The 18701-nt window shown below is 42.5% G+C and overlaps 1 protein-coding gene across 3 annotated transcripts; it reads right to left on the bottom strand.

Annotated features, from left to right (window-relative positions):
- On the bottom strand, window positions 1–17277 carry LOC140686943 (transport and Golgi organization protein 1 homolog). Of its 3 annotated transcripts, XM_072942094.1 has the most exons (17): window positions 17166–17277; window positions 14199–14564; window positions 10746–10767; window positions 9178–9266; window positions 8852–8923; window positions 8652–8762; window positions 7646–7750; window positions 7330–7399; window positions 7033–7171; window positions 5674–5775; window positions 4948–5008; window positions 4800–4835; window positions 4623–4690; window positions 4403–4497; window positions 3270–3340; window positions 1564–1703; window positions 1–163 (listed from the first exon to the last, which is right to left on the bottom strand). In XM_072942094.1, the coding sequence occupies exons 1-16, from the start codon at window positions 17229–17231 to the stop codon at window positions 1587–1589; spliced, it is 1590 nt and encodes a 529-aa protein (XP_072798195.1). In that variant the 5' UTR covers window positions 17232–17277; the 3' UTR covers window positions 1–163; window positions 1564–1586. The 3 variants fall into 3 exon arrangements, with proteins under 3 accessions (XP_072798195.1, XP_072798196.1, XP_072798197.1); XM_072942095.1 differs by lacking the exon at window positions 7646–7750; XM_072942096.1 differs by lacking the exon at window positions 14199–14564.
- Window positions 17278–18701: the final 1424 nt, after the last annotated feature.

Here is an 18701-nt window from a genome sequence, read left to right as displayed (position 1 = left end):
TAGAACAGTGACAGGTTTATTAGGGGTGACAATAGGAGAGACAATAGTTGGGGGGGAGCAGGACTGAGCAGGGAAACATTTGGGCCATAATGCACATTTGGCATCTTCTCTGAATATATCATTGCCACAGCTCAGGGTCCTCTTCAAGCTTCAAGCTGATTGCCTGTAAGGTAAAAAGATTGGGGTTTTTCAGTACGGTCTTATTTTTTCCAATACGCATTTTGTCTTCTATATCTGGGGTCTCTGATGAGCCCTTTAGTGCGTGGCTGCATCTCTGTGTCTATATGGAATGAATGGTGACTATCTTCAGGTCCCTGTTACTGATCTCTGAATTTACACGCTCTCATAATTGTATTTTTCTTCTTCAACTGGTAGGACTTGAATTTTAATAGAAGAAAGGGGGTCTTTGCCTTATCTTTTGAAACAGAGATTACTTATCTCTGGGACTGAGCTGTTATATCCTTAGCTCAGTTTAATGCACTTTCAAGAACATCTTTTGATGATTTTCTGTGTGCAAACATTTTACTTTACATTATGAGAATGGTGAGTGCCCAGTATGTCTCCGCCATTTTACAGAATAATTCATGTACTTAATCTTGTCTTCCTCACAATGATGTCAGAAACCAGTATTATCCACTTTTCAAAGATAAGGAAACTGAAGCTCTATGGAGGTCCCACTGAGTCTCGGTATTAGGGACTAAAGAGTAGGAACGAAAACAAAGAGTTGGGAAATTGTGCTTAAACATGGGAGATGCAGAGCTGACATTTGGGGAGGGGGTCCTCCTGGGGTCCCCTGATCACCCTTGACTTCCCCCAGCGAAACTGCCTCATGCTAAAGTGAAGGCAGCTGCTCAGCCGATCTGGATCCTGGCTGCTCTTACTAATCATGGGGGCATAATAAAGTTCAGGGACACAAAATATCCTGAAAGAACCAAGTGAAACTCCCCCAAACCCCAGGGCATTCTTTCACCCAGATCTAGAACTTTCAGAAATCCAAAGGACACAATCAACTTTATATGAGATTGTGAACTGAGGGCTTTCTGGCAGCAGCGGGTGCTGATGGGGACAACTGCACGGCCGCACTGAGTCCCCTGCACACACACGTGGCTCTGCGTGGACCTCCTGCTGCCTTCACACGTCCCGCCCCAACTGCCCGCCCTGCCGGAAATGACCTTCCAGCTCCATCTAAGTGAATCCAACAGACCTCCACTGGGCACCTCCTCGATTTCTTCCTTCTCTTCCACAACTTCCTGTTCACTCCCATGTGATTCACTTGTCCCTCTTTTGTACTTAGGGCCCATTATTGGCACTTCTGTTACGGTGATCACAAGCTCAGTATCAGTAATGGGTTCCTCTCTCGGCTGAATCACCTTAAACCCTTGAACACAGGAGTATGCCTCCTCCCTCACAGACTCAGCATGTGGTCTATGTTAAATGCACATTTCACAACTGGTATTTTGACCTTGTATCTTTAAAGCTTCTTTCCTTCTCTGCAAGGAACTCTTGATGCCCAGCTTAGTGTGGGGAAATTACCAGCCCATCATACTCCTTAGATCATCTTACCCAGCAGGTGAGGTCACAGGGCATCAGTGTGATCCAGGTGGAGATGGCCCATAGCCCACAAATGGTGAAGGGCCACCCATGTAGTCAGGCATGCCGGGTGGTCCTCGGAAACGAGGGGGCCCTCTTGCATCCATATTGACCTGCAGAACAGGAGTTAGAGGTGTGTTGGTATGAAAGACAAAAGCGCCAACATCAACAAAAGCTGAAACCCAATGCAGCATCTGTCAGCACCTGGCACCCTCCTCCCCTCCACCAGGCTCCCAGAGAGCAGCTCAGTGCCACACACTCCACCCATCCCTCTGGGTCCTGCCTGCAGCCTGGGCTGCACAGGAGGCCACGAGGAAAAGACACTGTCACTGCCTGTGTCTGTAAGCCGAGAAAAGCAAGGGTCCTGCCCTAGAGGATGAACAGAGATACCAGCAAACTGATAAAGTAGCACCTTCCCAGCAGTCAGCCTCTCTGTGCAGGACAGCCCTCCCCCTCCTTCACCAGGTCCACAGAAGCCTGCTCTTTGTGGACTAGGAACACAGAGAAAGAGAGGACGCGAGGGCCCGTGATTCACACGTGGAATCAGAGCCGCGCCTGGGTGCTCGCTCTGCCTGCAGGCCCCTGCCCGGCCCTCCTCTGCCTCCCTCCTGACAAAGGGCTCTTCTCCTCCCTGGAGGGGCTGCCCCTGGGCGCAAAGACCTCTGGGGAGATGGGGATCCTGGAGTCCTGCAGGGAAGCTGGGAAAAGTGCTCCTGAGGGAACAATGTTGCCTACAGGAGGTCATTAGGCTCAGCTCCAATCATCTTTTTTCACAGGTCAATCTGAATTTTAAGTTCACTCTGAGGTACAGACTAAATTTGTCCTATGGCAAAGCAAAGTGGGACGTTTAAATTCCACAACTAACACAAAAGTGGTTTTATGTCATGAGTAAAATCCCCCGATGTGTGATGAGTTAAAGGACTGGCTGTAACAGCTTCAGGGCAGGACCGACCCTGCTTACGGGAACACAGTGTAAAGACTGTGGTGGGAATCGGCCCTGCAGGGAATTAGGCGTTTTCCCTCCGGGCTATTTCGCTTCCAGGGTATATTTTCTGCTACAAATACAACATCTCTGAGATTCAGGCTTTTCTACTAAGTGTACAGCTGGAGGGAGTGTGGAAGACACATTTACCTACCAAGAAAAGACAGTGATGGGTTATGAAAGGTACTATATCCAAGAAGATTCAAAGTTGCACAAAGCACACATCATAAAGCTGGGGGGAGGGCTTTTCTCATTTCCCAGTTGTAAGGATTAGAATAAACATTCTAAACAGGAGAATCACCTAAACCTGAACCAGGAAAGGAGCAAAATGATGGTGATAATCTGTCTCAGTGACCCAGGAGCTGTTGCAAGTGAAGGAGGTCAGGAAGGAGTCAGCTGTGCTAGAAGCAAGTGTGGAGTGAGGTGTAATGCTATTTCGAGAAACACACTGTGAGAGTCTGTGGTCCTCAGCCTCTAAGCACTGACGGCTTTTGTAGGCACCACCAAAGGTAACGGGCTGAAGGCAGAAGCCCACTGACTCTTGGGCAAGAGTTTGAATCTGAACAGCCATGACATTGTAGACATATCACAGAGCACATAATCTAGAGACAAGGCCAGGAAAGGGTGCTGTAAAAAAAAAAAAAAGATTAAAAAGTCCCCAGAAATAGTTACAATTGAAAATGACCACAACATTTACCTGGGCCTCCTTTGCCTCCTCGGGAGGGAAGGAGCTGCCATTCCTCCCAGGAGCTGCACCAGGTCCTGAACCTGATAAAGGAGAAGCGATGGAGGTTTATTCCAACTTGCAAAGACTGTGTGGAAGGAAAATCACACTTCAAGCCTCTCCCACCATTTACACTTTGTTCCCGCTCTCAGGTCCGTTACCAGAGGCAGAGGGTTTCCCCCAGGCATCAGGTGACTCCAAGGATGAGGGCAAGACCTTGCGGAAGACACCATAGGGCCTAGAGTCATATATTTTCATAACTCATCAACCAATCGTGTCCAGCTCAGTGCTCAAATAGCTGGAAATCAACAACCAAACAGTGGTTTCCCAATACACATCAGGAGAAACCACAATTTCATCACAGATTAAAAACTAAAATGAGAATAGCCTTGGATAGGAAGAAAATCAAGAAACATCAGCATGAACAGCAAAAAAGTCCTTTTCTTCAGGACACAGCGATTTTTCAATCTGTCACTCTCTGTATAAGCTGCCTTGCACATGTGACCAGTCACTATATAAGTATTTATGAAAGGAAATGGACTTAGACTAATATTCCAGTTTTGAGAAAAGGAGAGCTATGGGGTTTAATAGTCAAGTTGTCATGCCACACTGATAATGTAAGAGGAGTGAAATTGTACAGAAATGTAAATTATGGGTGGAATGCCTAGTCCACAATAAAAAAAATTAAAAAAATAGAATAAAGGAAATAGAAGAAAGAACAGTAATAAATGCCTTTTTTCTCTAATAAGAAAGAATAAATTCTTCCCCCTATTCTCAAGGTGGGAAGAAAGCGTGGACCCACTCAGCCTCTAGGCCCAGATCTTTCAGTCAGAGGAATTCAAGGTCGGGGCCCTTGCGGGGGATGGAGAGGGTCTTCAGTCAGTGGCAGGGCATGAGCCCCACCAAGCACAGGGTACAGGCCCAGGGAGTCATTCTGGCTGGGGAACCTGAGGAAAACATCTTCCTGTCATCCCTTGAGACAACCTGTTGTCTTTCGTAAGCACTTGGGACCCTTTCCAGGCAACACAATCATCGCCCATGGGAGCAAGAGCGACGTGGTGTGGTTTTGCAGCAGAAATTAAGTGGTTTCACAATGTGTTCCCTACCTCTCTGTGGGTGGTTCTGCAGCTCAGGTCTCCCCTGCATCAGTCTATTCATCCAGTATCTCTCTTCTTGCTTCTTTCTTTCCATCATTTCCAGTCTTGAATATAGAAAAAGAATGGACTTCAGGAAGGGTTCCAACACAGTCCTCTACCAGACACCAAATGGCTTAGCCTAAACACCTCTTAAAAACACCCTTAAAAAGTGCTCTTCAAAACCCCATACCTATATTTCCAGTAGGCGGCTTCCCGTCTCTGCTTCTCCAACTCCCTCTCCAAAATCCGACTCTTGATCTGTGGAAGGAAAACACCCAAGTTCAGCTGCGGCAGACTGTGAACAGAAAGAAGGAGCGAGCGAGTGAGCGAGAGAGAGAGAGAGAAAGAGGGAGAAAGAAAAGCTTACCCAGTTGTCTTGAGCCTTCTTTTCACAAACACAGATCTGAAAAAGCCAACACGTCAATAAGTCCCCCTGAATTAGGGATTCTCAGGGCCCTTATGTCAGCCGCAACAGGGGCTCACTGATGCGGTGACGTGGGCAGGAAGCCGGTTACCTGGAATCTGTAGACATTCTCTGCCCGCTGCAGCTGTTCTTGTATTTGGTCCTGTTGTTGCCTGTGAGTTACAATCGCTTTCATCAGATAAAGCTTTACCTTGAGTATGATTTTACTAGTTGCCCAAATTCCTGCTATCCTCACAAATGCCCCCTAATATGATATACTCACACACATAAAACACTTCTCACCTGGTTATAAAGGGACAATAGGAGCAAAGCTATGGCTACATGCTTCCAGATTTATTACTTAATGCCCACAGGGTTCTGAGCAGATATCATTCCCACACACAAATTTGAACATTTTCTCTAATTCACTGTGCGATGAATGACTTTTATCCTAAAGCTCTATTTGCTTTGTACTTACATCCTTACCGTATTTCCCTGGGTTGCAAAAACTAGGTCCATGAAGTAACACTATTATATTAATGGATGTGATTCTTTCTACAACAAACTTCTTTTCTAAAGGCTATGACAGTTTACATGACGTTTGCACGAACTGGGTTTGCACACAATCTGGCCAGCACTTGGGGATCAGGAAATTTTTAGTGACTTACTTTGTTTGTTCTTTGTAGAAACTTTGTTTTTCTTCTGTTAATTCTCTATGTATATGTCTTCTAAACTTTTGTTTATATTACTACGTTAATTCATTCTAAACATTGTACAATAGTTAAAAACAAGTCAAAAGCAGTTTCACGAGCTGCTGGTGTTTAGTATCTGAACTTACTTGTACTTGAGCGTTTCTTCTGAAACTGATTTCAGATTTTCCTTCATAGCTGACAGCTCACTCTCCTTTTCCATCAGGTTATGTTTTTTGATTTTCAATTTCCTAAGATGCAAAAAAGATATAGACATTGTCCAGTAGCCAGTGGGAAATTATGCCTTCCTTACCTCCCAGGAGTCTGAAGGCTGAGATTCAAATGCCCCTCCTCACCCTGCCCCATCCACGCATAGACTGACAACACAGAGGAATGAATTGAAGCCCCCCATCTAGGAATAAAGAAAAAACAAACTTTGACCTGCTAGCAACTCCTCTGTAGTCTGAGTGCCTCTTAGAGTTCTCTACTCCTATCTCTTCATCATAAAGTCATCAAATACAAAAGCATTTTGTGACCTCCCACGATCAGTCTTGTGTTTGAGGTGGTGAAGGCTCATTTTGTTTCAATGTGGAAAATGATGCCTGGCCAACTCATCACAGCTAAACATATTAGGATAAAGCAAGGCATCAAAATTAATTTTACAATCCACCGGGAGCCCTGACTCTCAATCCAAGGCTGTGTCCTGACACAGTCAGCTAAAGAGAGTCTTCCAGGATATGGCTTCACTGGCACCCTGCAATTAACTACCTGACATTTCCACCATTCAAAAGTAGAATCCCTACCTCTTATTCAAATATCCTAGAGGGAAAAAAAAAAAAAGGGAAATCTTAGTGCTGGCAGTATCTACTGAATTATAAAATGATGTGAACTGTCACACAGTCAGGGTATCACCTCCAGGAAACAGATTTCAGATGGAAAACTGTCGACTTCAGGGTGTCAACCTACTTGAACAAGCCTGAGTTTGTTGAGAGTGAAGGCAGCAAAGGGCCATGGCTTCAAAAATAACTGATATGCAGTGCTGCCCTCAGACTATTTTGTTCATGGTTCTGATTCAAAGGGTTTTCATCTGATAATGATTTTCTAAGGAATCACCTGCAAAATTAAAACGTTCTACCAACAAGGACAAAAGCACTAATGAGAGAAAGGTACATGCATTTCTGTCTGGCCTCCCAGGCAATCCGTCAGCAAATGCTTTGGAGTGGCTCTCATGGAGCGGCTGTGTTGTAAGCTGTTGAAGATGGAACAGAATATGACTTGACATGGGACTGGGCGAGATAATGTGATGGGACTGAAACCTAAAGGACAATCTAAATGGATCCAGAGACTACAGAAATCAAGGTGGGAAGAGCGGGCACAATTCTGCACTGGATGAATCTGGCATAAATATACTCTGGAATCTATTCTGAAGTAAATTATGGTCATCTACATTGGTTGACACATTACTTCGTACAACGGTATCTGGAACAATTAACCCGTGAATATCTTACTCTTCGGCAGCCATTTTTCGTTGTTCGTAGACTCCAACCAGGTTGTCTATGTTCTCCTTCAGCATTTTCAGTTCCGCCTCCTTCATCACTTTCTCAGCCCTCAGTGCCTCACAGCTGTCTTTCAGCTTCTTCTTCTTGTCTGTGAAGGAGGAGATTTCTTTGTGCACAGGGACCGAAGAGGTTGGTTGAGGTGGGGGGAAAGAGGAGGGAGGAGCCCTGAAGGCAGGAAGCATTCCTTGCCTTCCCCAGGCAGACTCATTTCATGATGCGGGTACTTCTTCCCAACAAACAACATACCTTCCAGGTTGAGTCTTTTGAGAGATGTGCTCAGCTCCGAATCCTCAAATTCAGCATTGGCATCTTGTGACTATAAGACAGATATGAGAACAGATACTCAAGAAGTAATGATTAAAAAAAATTTTTTTTTAAAAAGGAAGTAGTAATAATGCATAACAATGTGAATTACTTAACAAAGGAAGATCACGCACTTAAAATGGTGAAGACGGGGCATTTGATATTATGTGCATTACAGCACAGTTAAAAGTGGAAAAGGAATTAATGAGTTTGAGTTCTCTGATTTAAGTAATCTGGGGGTGGGTGTAATATTTGTTACCTGCTGCCTCTTGACGTTGAATTGAACATTCCCCTTGTGAACATTCACGTCTCCAGATTTCACTTTCATTCCACTGACAGAAGCTTCACTAAGGGCAGTTTTAACCTAAAGCAAAACATTCTCATTGGTGACTTAATTCCCAAGAAGAAAAATCCCAAGTAGATATCATTTTAATCAGAGATGAAACACTTGTTCCTCGTGAAAGCTAATGTGTAAAACGAAATCCTGTAGCAAATATAGGTAGCTTACCCCTGAAATGCCCGAGGTGTTCATTGAAACACCAGCTTTCAAGTTCTCTGTAGATTTTCCTGTTCCCAATATTTTCACGTAGGATAGAAACAAACAAATAAAAATGTACTAAGATTTCAATGGAAACTCAGGGTGATCAGCTCAAAAGATGTATCATAAACCAAACATACTGCACAGCTACCCCTAAGTTTCCTGTGATGGTAGCTGATCCAGGTTGGGCCCAGGACAAATGCCAAGCCCATAATGAAATGTAACACAAAGGAAGACCTTCAGGCACAAGATTTTCTAGCTTCCACAAACTTCTTCCTCACTGGATAATGGAAAAGAGGACTGGATGACAAGGGGAAAGCAAAGGTGAAAAACTGCTCATGGTTAAAGAGCTCACAAATGAGTGTTCCTACTGGAATAAAAAAAAAGCTTTCCCAAATTCACATGGAAAATTCTCTGTTTAACAGAAAGAGGGGAAGGGGCTGTACAACTTGGCTAGATGACGTCCTTCCCTTCTCATGTATTTCCTGGAATTTCCTACGTATCTTGGAGAGCAGTGCTGAGTGGTGAGAAAACCCCCTAGGTTGAGAAAATCAGAAACATATTTCCTAGTTATTAGTTTATGAAATTCTGGATTGTTGTTACAAGGAGGTTCAGCTCCCAGACTCTACTATGGCCAAAAGCAAGAGGAGCTGGAGCACTCAGCTCACCCAGTGCACAAAAAGCCTCGGAAGCCAAATTATGGTAAATTTAGCAGCCAAATTCTTACCGCCTTTGGATTCTTGACATTCTGACCCCTCACCGATGGCGGCGTAGCAGGAGTGCTTTCAGGGACGCCATTCGAATGCTTGTCAGCCTTCTCAATTGTTTTGATGTTACCCTTCAACAAAACATATTGAATCCATAACAATTACTCATTACTTTACTTCTGTTGTCAGAAAGTAATCTAGGGAAAGAAGAGATTTTTACCTTAAGTGCCTCATCAGAGAGCATCTTATTGTGCCTAGTGGTTTTCTGACCATGTTTCTTTGATTCAGCGGTCTGTGAAAGAAAGGAATCAGAATTACAAACATTAATTACAGTGTTAGACAAACCTGTCTTCTTATGCGTGGTTCCTTCCACAAATACAGAAAGCAGTGCTTTACATCTGTGAGGCTTGCTTTGAATTTGGACTGTTTGAAGAACATATGAAATGGGATGGCAGGATGAAAGAAGAGAGAGAAAAATAACTGAACTGTCAGACAGGGAAGGAACTGAAGGTGAAATCATGAAAAATAACAAAAGGACAATAATACCTTCTGTTTCGAAATAGACATATTTTCTGAATGTTCTGTGATTTTTTCCTTGATGTTATCGGTCTTCTCAGGTATTTGCTGCACGTTTACTAAAAGGAGATAAAACAATTTCTAAGACTGGTAGGAAACCCAGTTAAACTGTATTATCCCAATATATTAGCAGCAGAGACATGTTATCTGACTGGCACCATGAGTGCAATTAACTTTTTAGCTTTACTATTGTGCTTGAAGGAAGCAAATTTTAGTAGCATTTTAAATGTAAGAAAAGCTGGATTCAATGATATTCCTATTTAAAACGTTTTCAAAGATGAAGAAATACAACAAAAAGTCTTCTCCTAATTTTTCTCCCATCTACAAGCACCATTTCTAGAAAATTTAATCACTTCAAATAATTATGTCATCACCAGAGATGAAATAAAAATCAAGCATCCAATTATTAAGGTAAATAAATAAGTCCCTATTTTTTTTTTAAATCTTTATTTCACCCATACTCAGCTTACTTCTAGACCTTATTTGCAATTGCATAGAAGGCAAGCTAAAATGTCAATTGACTGGCTATTCAAAGGCCTCCAGCATCTTCCTTCTGCCCAGCTGATTGTCTTTCAATGAAAACCATACTGGGGGCCCTGAAGGACAAGGTTGTTGAAATTAAACACTTCACTACAATGTGAGCTTCACCACCTCGTCACTGGAGGACCTGGATCACAGTCCCTAAGAGATGAGCTTTTTCATCCCCAGGATGAGAATGTTACCATCACTGCTTCAGGAAAGCAACACACATAAGCACCCAGTTACAGGTGAACACCCATGTAAAGCTCTAGAACACAGCCCTCAACTCCAGACTCCTCTATCAGGCATTTAATTCTCTCATCTGACCACACAGTGCAAATTTATCTTCTCTTCATCCAGCGTGGAAGCTCTGATGCTGAGATCACTCTTCTCACCACCAGCACTTCTGCAACCGTTGTGACAAACACCAACATTTGAGGGCCTACTAAGGGTCAGGAAGCCACCTTGCCCTCCACAGGCAGTCCCACTTAGTCATCAGAGTCCATGAAGCCTGCACAGAAAGCATTATCCTCTTGAAATGATCCTGAATCATTTCCATGAAGTCCCAATGGCATGAATGGCTCCCTTCACTTCTGAGTCACAACACATGGTTTCTGTCTCTGCTGTGACACACAATGCCTGGCTACATCTGCATCCTTCCCTAAGCCTGAAGATTCTTGATAGGTGTTTTAGCATCTTTCCTTTTCACCAAGAACCAGGTCATGTCAGGTACTCACTCCAAACTTTACACTCTTCTCACCTCCTACTTCCTAAAGGCTTCTGTGCAAAATTAAACTCATCCTCCTCTCCCTACTCCCGTGATCCTCCTGGTCTCTTATCTCAATAGATGCCAACTTCACTACCTTGTTTAGACACCATCCCAGGGGTAAAATTTTCAAGAGTTAAGAAGTCAGTTAGACATCAGAAGTCACTGTGTTTAATCCTAGTTGAATTAAAACCTACATCAAATCCTAGTATTGAGAAGATGGGACAAAGAAAACTGGACCCTAAAATCTTACCTTGATTTTTTGGAGGCTTTACCTAGGAGAAGAAGAAACAATATTAAATTTGATCTCAAATCTTATAATTAGTAAAAATCTATAGTTTCTGAAAAAATAACAAAATAATAATCCAATGAAATAATAATCGTTATTTTGTTTGAGCATAATGATTCATAGGATTAAAAACAGGAAAAAATGAGAATTTCCTACTTAAGTCATGATACTTCACAAACCATTTCTGAAAAAGAGCACAATGGTAAATATTTTATTTTTGATCAAAAGGTCTTTTTACAGTCTATTAAATACACACCAATCTATTTAATTTTGATACTGCATATTCAATTCTGATAACACCTATCTAATTTTGATAATATAGTTTAATAAATATACTTATGCATCATTTATCCAACTTTTGTTTTTTTTGGATCAAACCCAATATCCACAGAGAAGTCCAGAAAATGGGATTGTTTTTAAAACCTCAAAATAAAAAGACAAAATTTTTGTACTAAGATATGCCTCTTTCACTCACAGAGTTGGCTGTTTGCTAAACTGATAAACAATTGCAATAGAGCCTCTTGTTTTTCCAGAACACTGATAATAGAGCATCCTCAAATGAGAAACAAAGCAGGAGATGGCTAGAGAAAAAAATACAAGCACAGCAGAAAGGAGAGCTAACATTTCAAGGAAGGGCAAAAAATGCTTGCTTCCCAGACTCAAGTCATCATTTGATGAATTATAGCTCAATACAATCCAGGCAGGACCTCATTTTAATACCACGCAAAGACATATTTTCCTGATCTCTACATATTTCTCTATTCAAAAGTTTAGACCATGATCAGATACTGAGGCTAGCCCCCCAAACTTCCCAAGGTACTGGAATATCATGACAGTGTCAAAAATCCAGCGGTAATAATGCGGTTATAGAAAAATGCATCCATAGAGGGCAAACAGAATATCACGGCTACTCCCTCAACTTCACATGTTGCTCAGGGAACACTGAGCTTCTCTGTCCCTTGTCACCCAATCCACAGGCAGGAGCACGTGGGAAGAGAGTCGGGCTCACCAAATAATTATTATTTCTATTTTCTAAGAGAAGAGTTGATAAATTGTATTTTTCTCATTGAGAATATATTGTCTTGCTCAGTGAGTTCTTTATCAAAAACAGTATTTTGCAGAGTTAACTTCCATTTCAGACATTAATTTATGTGTTAAGTTAGTAATCCAAAAGGAAACAACGAAAGAGCTAGACTGCTGGATTCAAGTCCAGCGTTTAAGGAGCCTGGAAATTGTCACTCCCGCCCACATAACAAGACAGAAAAACTGAGAATCAAAAAACTCTTCATACATCATTCAGAGAACTGATGTCACAGTGCAAAGTGTTGCTGCAATTTGAGAAAAAGCCTGGCAGATACCGGCAATACCACTTATGGGAGCAGAAGCCCGAGGTCGGAAGTCTCTGCAGGGACCAGAGCACCACGATAGGAAAACCTACACACGGTAACTGATGAAGTCCTGGAGGCCCGGTGTGGACAAGACTGAGATTTAAAAATGCCAGGGTGCCCAGTGTTAGGGGGCTCCCATCCTTCTGTCAGTTTTATCTTCAGAATCCTAACAGATTCTCACAGCAAATATTGGGGAGAAAAGCCACCTCAGGCTGTTGGCAGGGAGAGGGAGGACATAAGCATTTAAAAATAAACTCATCATGTTCTGTTCTTCTAAAAAATCCCTGCCCTCAAGAGAAACAGTTTTACTAGAGCCTAACTGGGGTTCTGCCAAAGACTAGGCGGCATGGGTGAAGGGAAATACGCACTTCCAGTCTTGCCTAAGGGAAAACTCAGCCTAACCCCTGGCCAGATAAATATCAAACCAAACACTAAACACCGACTTACCTCAGTTCCACCGTACCATGACGCAACACCCAGGTTTCAACAAGTCCTTACAAGACACACTAAAAGAAGAAACCACATAGTTTGAACTCAAAGAGCAAGCATTTGATTTGTACTCAATATGACAGGACAGAATTATCTGGCCAAGAATTTAAATGGGATTAATATGATAATGGCTCCAATGAAAAAAAGTGGACAATATGCAAGAAGAGGTGGTAAATGTAAGCAGAGAGATGAAAACTGAGGCTTCAAAGGAAATTCTAGAAATCAAAAACACCATCACAGAAATGAGGAATAGCTTTGATGGAGTTATTAACAAACTTGACATAGCTGAGGAAAGAATCAGTGTTTGAAGAAATGTCAGTGGCAACTTTCTAAACAGAAATGCAAAGAAAATAAGCTTAAGATAAAGTACAGATTATCCAAGACCAGTGGGATAACTACAAAAGGTGTAACATACACACAATGGGAATAAGAAGAAAGGAGAAGAAAGGAAAGCAGAAAACATTCCAGGCAATAATGACTGAGAATTTTCCAAAAGTAATGATAGTCACCGAACCACAGATCCAGGAAGCTCAAAGAATTCTACGCAGGATAAATGCAAGGATGTATATACACATACGTACATAGTAAACACACACATCACTCCAGTATTATATATCTAAACATAGAATATTTAAACTACAGAAAATCAAAGACAAAAAAAAAATTTTGGTAGAAGCTGGGGGTAGGGTGTGGGGGAATAACACCTTACCCACAGAGGAACAAGGACAGACATACACCAAATTTCTCTTCAGGAACCAAGCAATCAAGACAAAAGTGGAATAAAATATTTAAAGTGTTAACATTAAAAAAAACCCCATCAACCTAGAATTCTGTGCCGGTTAACTCATCCTTCAAAACACACCAGAGAGTAAGGAGGTATAGTCTATCAGGTATAATGAAAGACATTGCTTTAATGGTAAAGTGGTTACTTCTCCAAGAAGACAGAACCGTCCTTAATGTATATGAATTAACAGCAGAGCGTCAAAACGCGAGGCAAAAACTGACAGGATTGCTAGGAGCAATAGATGAATCCATCATTATGGCTAGACCCAGCATACAGAAATGCAGGAAGAATACACTTGAACTGAACAGCGTCATCACTCAGCTGGATCTGACGCCTGCAGAACATCTCATCCAACAGCAGCAGAGCATCCATGATCCATGATTCATCCATGATTCACATAGAACATTCACGGAGACAGACCATATTTCAGGGCCATAAAATACAGCTTAACGAATTTAAATGAACAGTAATCATAAAAAGGATGTTCTCAGGTCACAATAGATTGAGAGTAGAAATCCGTAACAGGAAGAGCTGGAAAACTACAAAAAAAAAAACAACAACAAAAAAAACCTTGGAAATTAAACAACACACTTCTAAAGAACACATGGGTCAAGGAGGACAACTCAGCAGAAATCTGAGGACATTTCGATCTAAACAGTAATGAAAATAGGACTTATTGGGTGCAGTGAAAGGAGTACTCAGAGGAAAATTTGTAGAACTGGTCTCCTGTTTAATTTTGATTAAAAGTATACCTACAGGGTACTTTAGTAATGCAGCACAGACAATCCTCCAGGAGAAAATTAGAATTGCAGAAATTCCCAAGGAGGCAGCAATACCGGTAAACTTCCACGGAATTCCGTAGACGTCGGGCCCAAGATGGAGAAAGTCAGGCAGAATGTCAATAACAGCGGTAAACTTGTGCAGGATTCCGTAGACATCAGGCCCGAGATGGAAAAAGTCAGGCAGAATGTCAGTAATACCGGTAAACTGGTGCAGGATTCCGTAGACATCAGGCCCGAGATGGAAAAAGTCAGGCAGAACAGCAATACTATCGGTAAACTTCTGCAGAATTCCATACACATCGGGCTCAAGATGGAGAAAGCCAGACAGAACGTGGATGATCTGAAATAATATCGGAGATAATACAGAAACTCAAAGACATTCACAGTTTATCTGTCACGAAGAATCATCCTTAGGAACCCTAAGCCAGCCTCCAGGCAGCAACCACAACCCTCAAGGAGCTCCTCACAGGGGAGAGAGGGGATAGATTGATTAAAAAGGAGCAGGAGGAAACTTTTCGGGGCGATGGATGGGTTGACTGTCTTTATGCGGTGATGGTTTTATTGCTACATGCATTTGTCAGATATCAACAGATTGTATTCATTAGAAAGGTGCTGTTATTATATGTAAATTACATTATACTTAATGCTGTAGAAAAAACCTCATACACAAACTGAGATTTTAATTGCTGACAACACACTGCAAATTGTTTCATAAACAGTTAACAAGACTTAAGTCATAAATGTATAAGGCAACGTAAAATTTAAAAATAAGTAAATACACACTTATTGCAGATGGGAAACCTACATCTTCTATTGTATATTCATGAAGTATCTGGATAAACTGCAATGAAACATCTCCAAAAATAAACCCCAAATATATGGAAGAATGGGAAAACTAACAGTTAAAATATGTGTGTTAAAGATACAAATGAGAATAATATAAAAAGAGATGTTTTATAGATATGAAAAGAAGTCAGAAAGGTTGGTAGCTGTTACTATAATAAAGCTAGAATTATTTTCCTAACAAAAACTAATTACAAATTATTGATTAACCCAAGTTTCTAAAACCATTGAGGTTTTCTTTCAATGATCACTTTGATTCTGAACCAGAGCACATAATATCAGATTTCTGAAATACATAAAGATTTGCACAATAGAGTGATCTTATATATTACGATTAAAACTATGAGAATGAAGTTAGTTAAAAACACAATTCTAAATAACCAATAAGAAGAATTCACATTCTCCTTTCATAGTATTGTACCTAAATCAATTAATTAGTAACCCTGAAAATTAATTTGAATCCAAATTTTGGAATAGCATAATCACCCAAACCAAAGGCAAACATATTCTTTTACAGAAGCTAGATTTACAAGTATTTTAGGAGAAATTTAACTCACAATGTAATTCATACTAGTCCACATACCAAGCTTCAGTTTTGTGCAAATAAAACCTCTCTAGAAAGTAGCTTCTGAAATCGATAACATTTTCTTCATCTGCCTCACAGCTGAGCTCAGTAAAATGTGTGCTGGTGGGAAACGTGTGCTGTCTTTGAGTAGCTGCTGTCTGATGAGAGCAGCGGCTCTCAGCACAAGGGTTAGACGGGCAGATCAAATGCACAAAAGAGGCAAAGACTGTCTTGTCACTAGTTGGTAAAACATCCTCAGTTGTGGGCATGCTTGTTACCATGGCACTGTCTACATGCTGACATCGGTAGCTGACTCCTACCTAAATTCTGTCCACCGGGGCCAGTAAACTAAGGTTCTGACTGTCAGTGGCCATGAGCAACGGTGGAGGAGGACAAGTTAGTTCCTCCAAGTGGTAGGAAAGAGGGCTTAACTAACCTAGGAGAAGACAGCCTCATTCCCTGTGAGGGAAAAATTTCCGGCAAAGATTGTCTAGAAATGTCCTCCTTAATACACTCAAAAGAAACAGAATAGACTCTTCTTTGGTTGATTCTGCCTCAGGGCAAAGCTTGTTCCTGAAACTGGCCTTCTGCAGGTCCCTAAGAATCTGGTGCAGGCCGATCAGAACAAACCCACTTAAATCCATGGGGTGTTCTCAGTCTTTCTCTCTCTTTCCTGGATGTGGGGGTGCTTCTTCCTGAGAGAATGAAAACTTTCACAGCACAATCCCAAATTTTCTTTGCATTTGGACAGTTCTAAGGACAAGAAGGACCCTTTCTGCTTTGGGTAAATCGACACTCTGCACACGCACACGTCACTAAAGAAAGGGCGACAACTCATCCACCTCCTGGTCACGTGACTCCCAGGCATTTCCCCGTTATAAACATCCCAACAGGCTGAAGCCACTTTTTTTTTTCCACGTTGGCGGGGCTCTCAGGGCCAGAAAACACAGAGCAAAAGTGACATTTCACTGTTTAACAGACTAATACCAACACAGTGCTTAGATACCACTGTTCCCAGGGCTGCCAAACTTCACAAAGTTGGAAGGTGTACTTATAGGAAAACACACTGCATGGGGAATGGACCCCAAACATGTACAGCTTGAATCAGGATCTTGACAAGCTTTCCAGGAGCCAGTCTACCTCTATGACTCCTAGTAAATAAGAGTTTCTCACTTTAAAAAAAGAAAAACAGCTTTACTGGGCTATAGTTCATATATTCCCCCATTTTAGGCATACAACTCAATGGCTTTGGGACATTCACAGTTCCTTCTTTGACGCAATAAAGTTACTATTCCAGGTTTCATCCTGTCAACCCTCCTGTGTTTGGTCCAAGCAGCCCTGACAGGACCAGGTCTTGATGAGGCCCGGTGGCCAGAGCCACTTCAGGCTGGTCAAGAAACCTGTGCTGAGGGCCTCGGTCTTCACAAAGGATGAGTTCCCATCAAGGATCCCATAAAAAAGCAGTGATTTAACCACAGTGTGAAAGAGCCCAGGAGAAGGGGAGGACACCTCTGTTGCCCGATGTTTACTCACATCCACGTTTTGGTGCCCAGGACACCCCAGCAAGAGGAGCCAGAAGAACAGTGTCTTCACCTCCATGTCCGGGTCCTCTCAGGCGCCCTGAGGTCGCCAGACAGGGGGTGGGGTGGGGTGGGGTGGGGGTGGGGTGGGGAGGGGTTGGGGTTGGAATTGGGGATGGGATTGGGGAGGGAGTGTAACAGGAAGAGGGGCTGGGTACTTGGGAGGAGAAGAAGCGGGTCACAGAAAGGATGAGGGTCAACCAAACCCTTGAGGGGAGGAAGGAGGGTTCAGACAGGTCAGTAGGTCAGCAGGTAAGCAGGTCAGGAAAATAAACAGCGGGCGAAGCCGACTCTCAGGAGCAGTTAGAGGAGACAGACTCGTCTGCCTCCCAGCCTTCTCCTGTTTGGTCGGTGCCATAGCAACGCGGAGGCTTTATACCCCCTCTCGACCAATCCCTGCCTTCGTCGTCATTCCTCACAATGGACACCCCGATGACCTCACTTTTAGAATGTTTCTCCCCTACCGGATGCCCCATGACGAGCCATCCAACTGTCGGTCCTGTCTGGAACCTTTTCAGAGTTTGTGGTTTCTTGTCCTCCTCAACCCAGGTCCCCTGTCCCCCACTTCTGCCTCTTCCCTCCTTTGAGAACCCCCAAGATCCCATTGGCAGTGGCTGAAAAACATATAAAGCGAATGATGACAGAGCTACAAAAATAATCAAATACACAAGAAGAGGGGGTGCTTTTCACTTCCCTCTCTCAACAACTCATACCATAAGCACATAGAACATCTGTAAGATGTAGAAGACCTTAATAGCCAGCCATCCTAATTATATAGATATTTATTTTGGCCACCAAGCAAATTTCAGTACATTTCAGAGGAATGAAATCAGACAAAGTGTGTATCTGATAATGTAATTCTGCTAGAAGTCACTGATAAAAAGATAACTAGAATTTCTCATGTAGGGAAATCGAGAAGCACCTTTGTAAGTAAAATATGAGGAAAGAAGAAATCCCAAAGGGAAAGAGGTTATATTTGAACTGAATTATGGGATCATGATAATAAGGTAATAAAATATGTTTCCTCCTGGCCTGGGAATTCCAGTTCGTGTGACAAGATGGTGTGGTCTCAAAGTCATTCCTGATTGACTTAGACATTTGAACACCTGAAATGGGGTTGGATCCACCACCTGCTAGCGTGCGCTTTACATTAGGAACACGCAGCGGGGAAAAAATCCCATCTGACTCTCATGATTGATCTCCCAGGATCTCCAGAAGTTGAGGGTTTTAAGGGCAAAAGTTCATCAGCTTCTCTTCCGGGGGATTTGAGGACAACACCCAGAGAGCTTGGCAGCGCCAGGAGTGCTGGGTGGGGAGAGCCAAGCAGGTGGGCAGGGACACAAGTGGTTGGACAAACCCCGCAGATGATGGCCTGTTCTGGGTCCTGTCCTCAGCTGAGCTTCCTAAAGATGCTTTTCTGCATGACTGACCCTGTGTTTCCCTAGCTCCTTCAGGCCCCTGGCAGCTTAAAATCATTGCTTTAAGTCCT

Source organism: Vicugna pacos, chromosome 18 (assembly GCF_048564905.1).
Source record: "Vicugna pacos chromosome 18, VicPac4, whole genome shotgun sequence".
Lineage (NCBI taxonomy): Eukaryota > Metazoa > Chordata > Mammalia > Artiodactyla > Camelidae > Vicugna > Vicugna pacos.
The sequence above is the reverse complement of the archived record's forward strand: the minus strand, read 5'-3'. Positions and strand labels throughout refer to the sequence as shown.

Bases quoted from the DNA above. Each gene is read 5' to 3' on its own strand.
- LOC140686943 (XM_072942094.1), bottom strand. From the start codon at position 17,231: ATGGAGGTGAAGACACTGTTCTTCTGGCTCCTCTTGCTGGGGTGTCCT. The intron at 4,836-4,947 runs GTAACCGGCTTC...TGGCTTTTTCAG, and splicing joins AGAATGTCTACAGATTCCAG to ATCTGTGTTTGTGAAAAGAA. The intron at 1,704-3,269 runs GTAAATGTTGTG...CCTGTTCTGCAG, and splicing joins AGGAGGCAAAGGAGGCCCAG to GTCAATATGGATGCAAGAGG.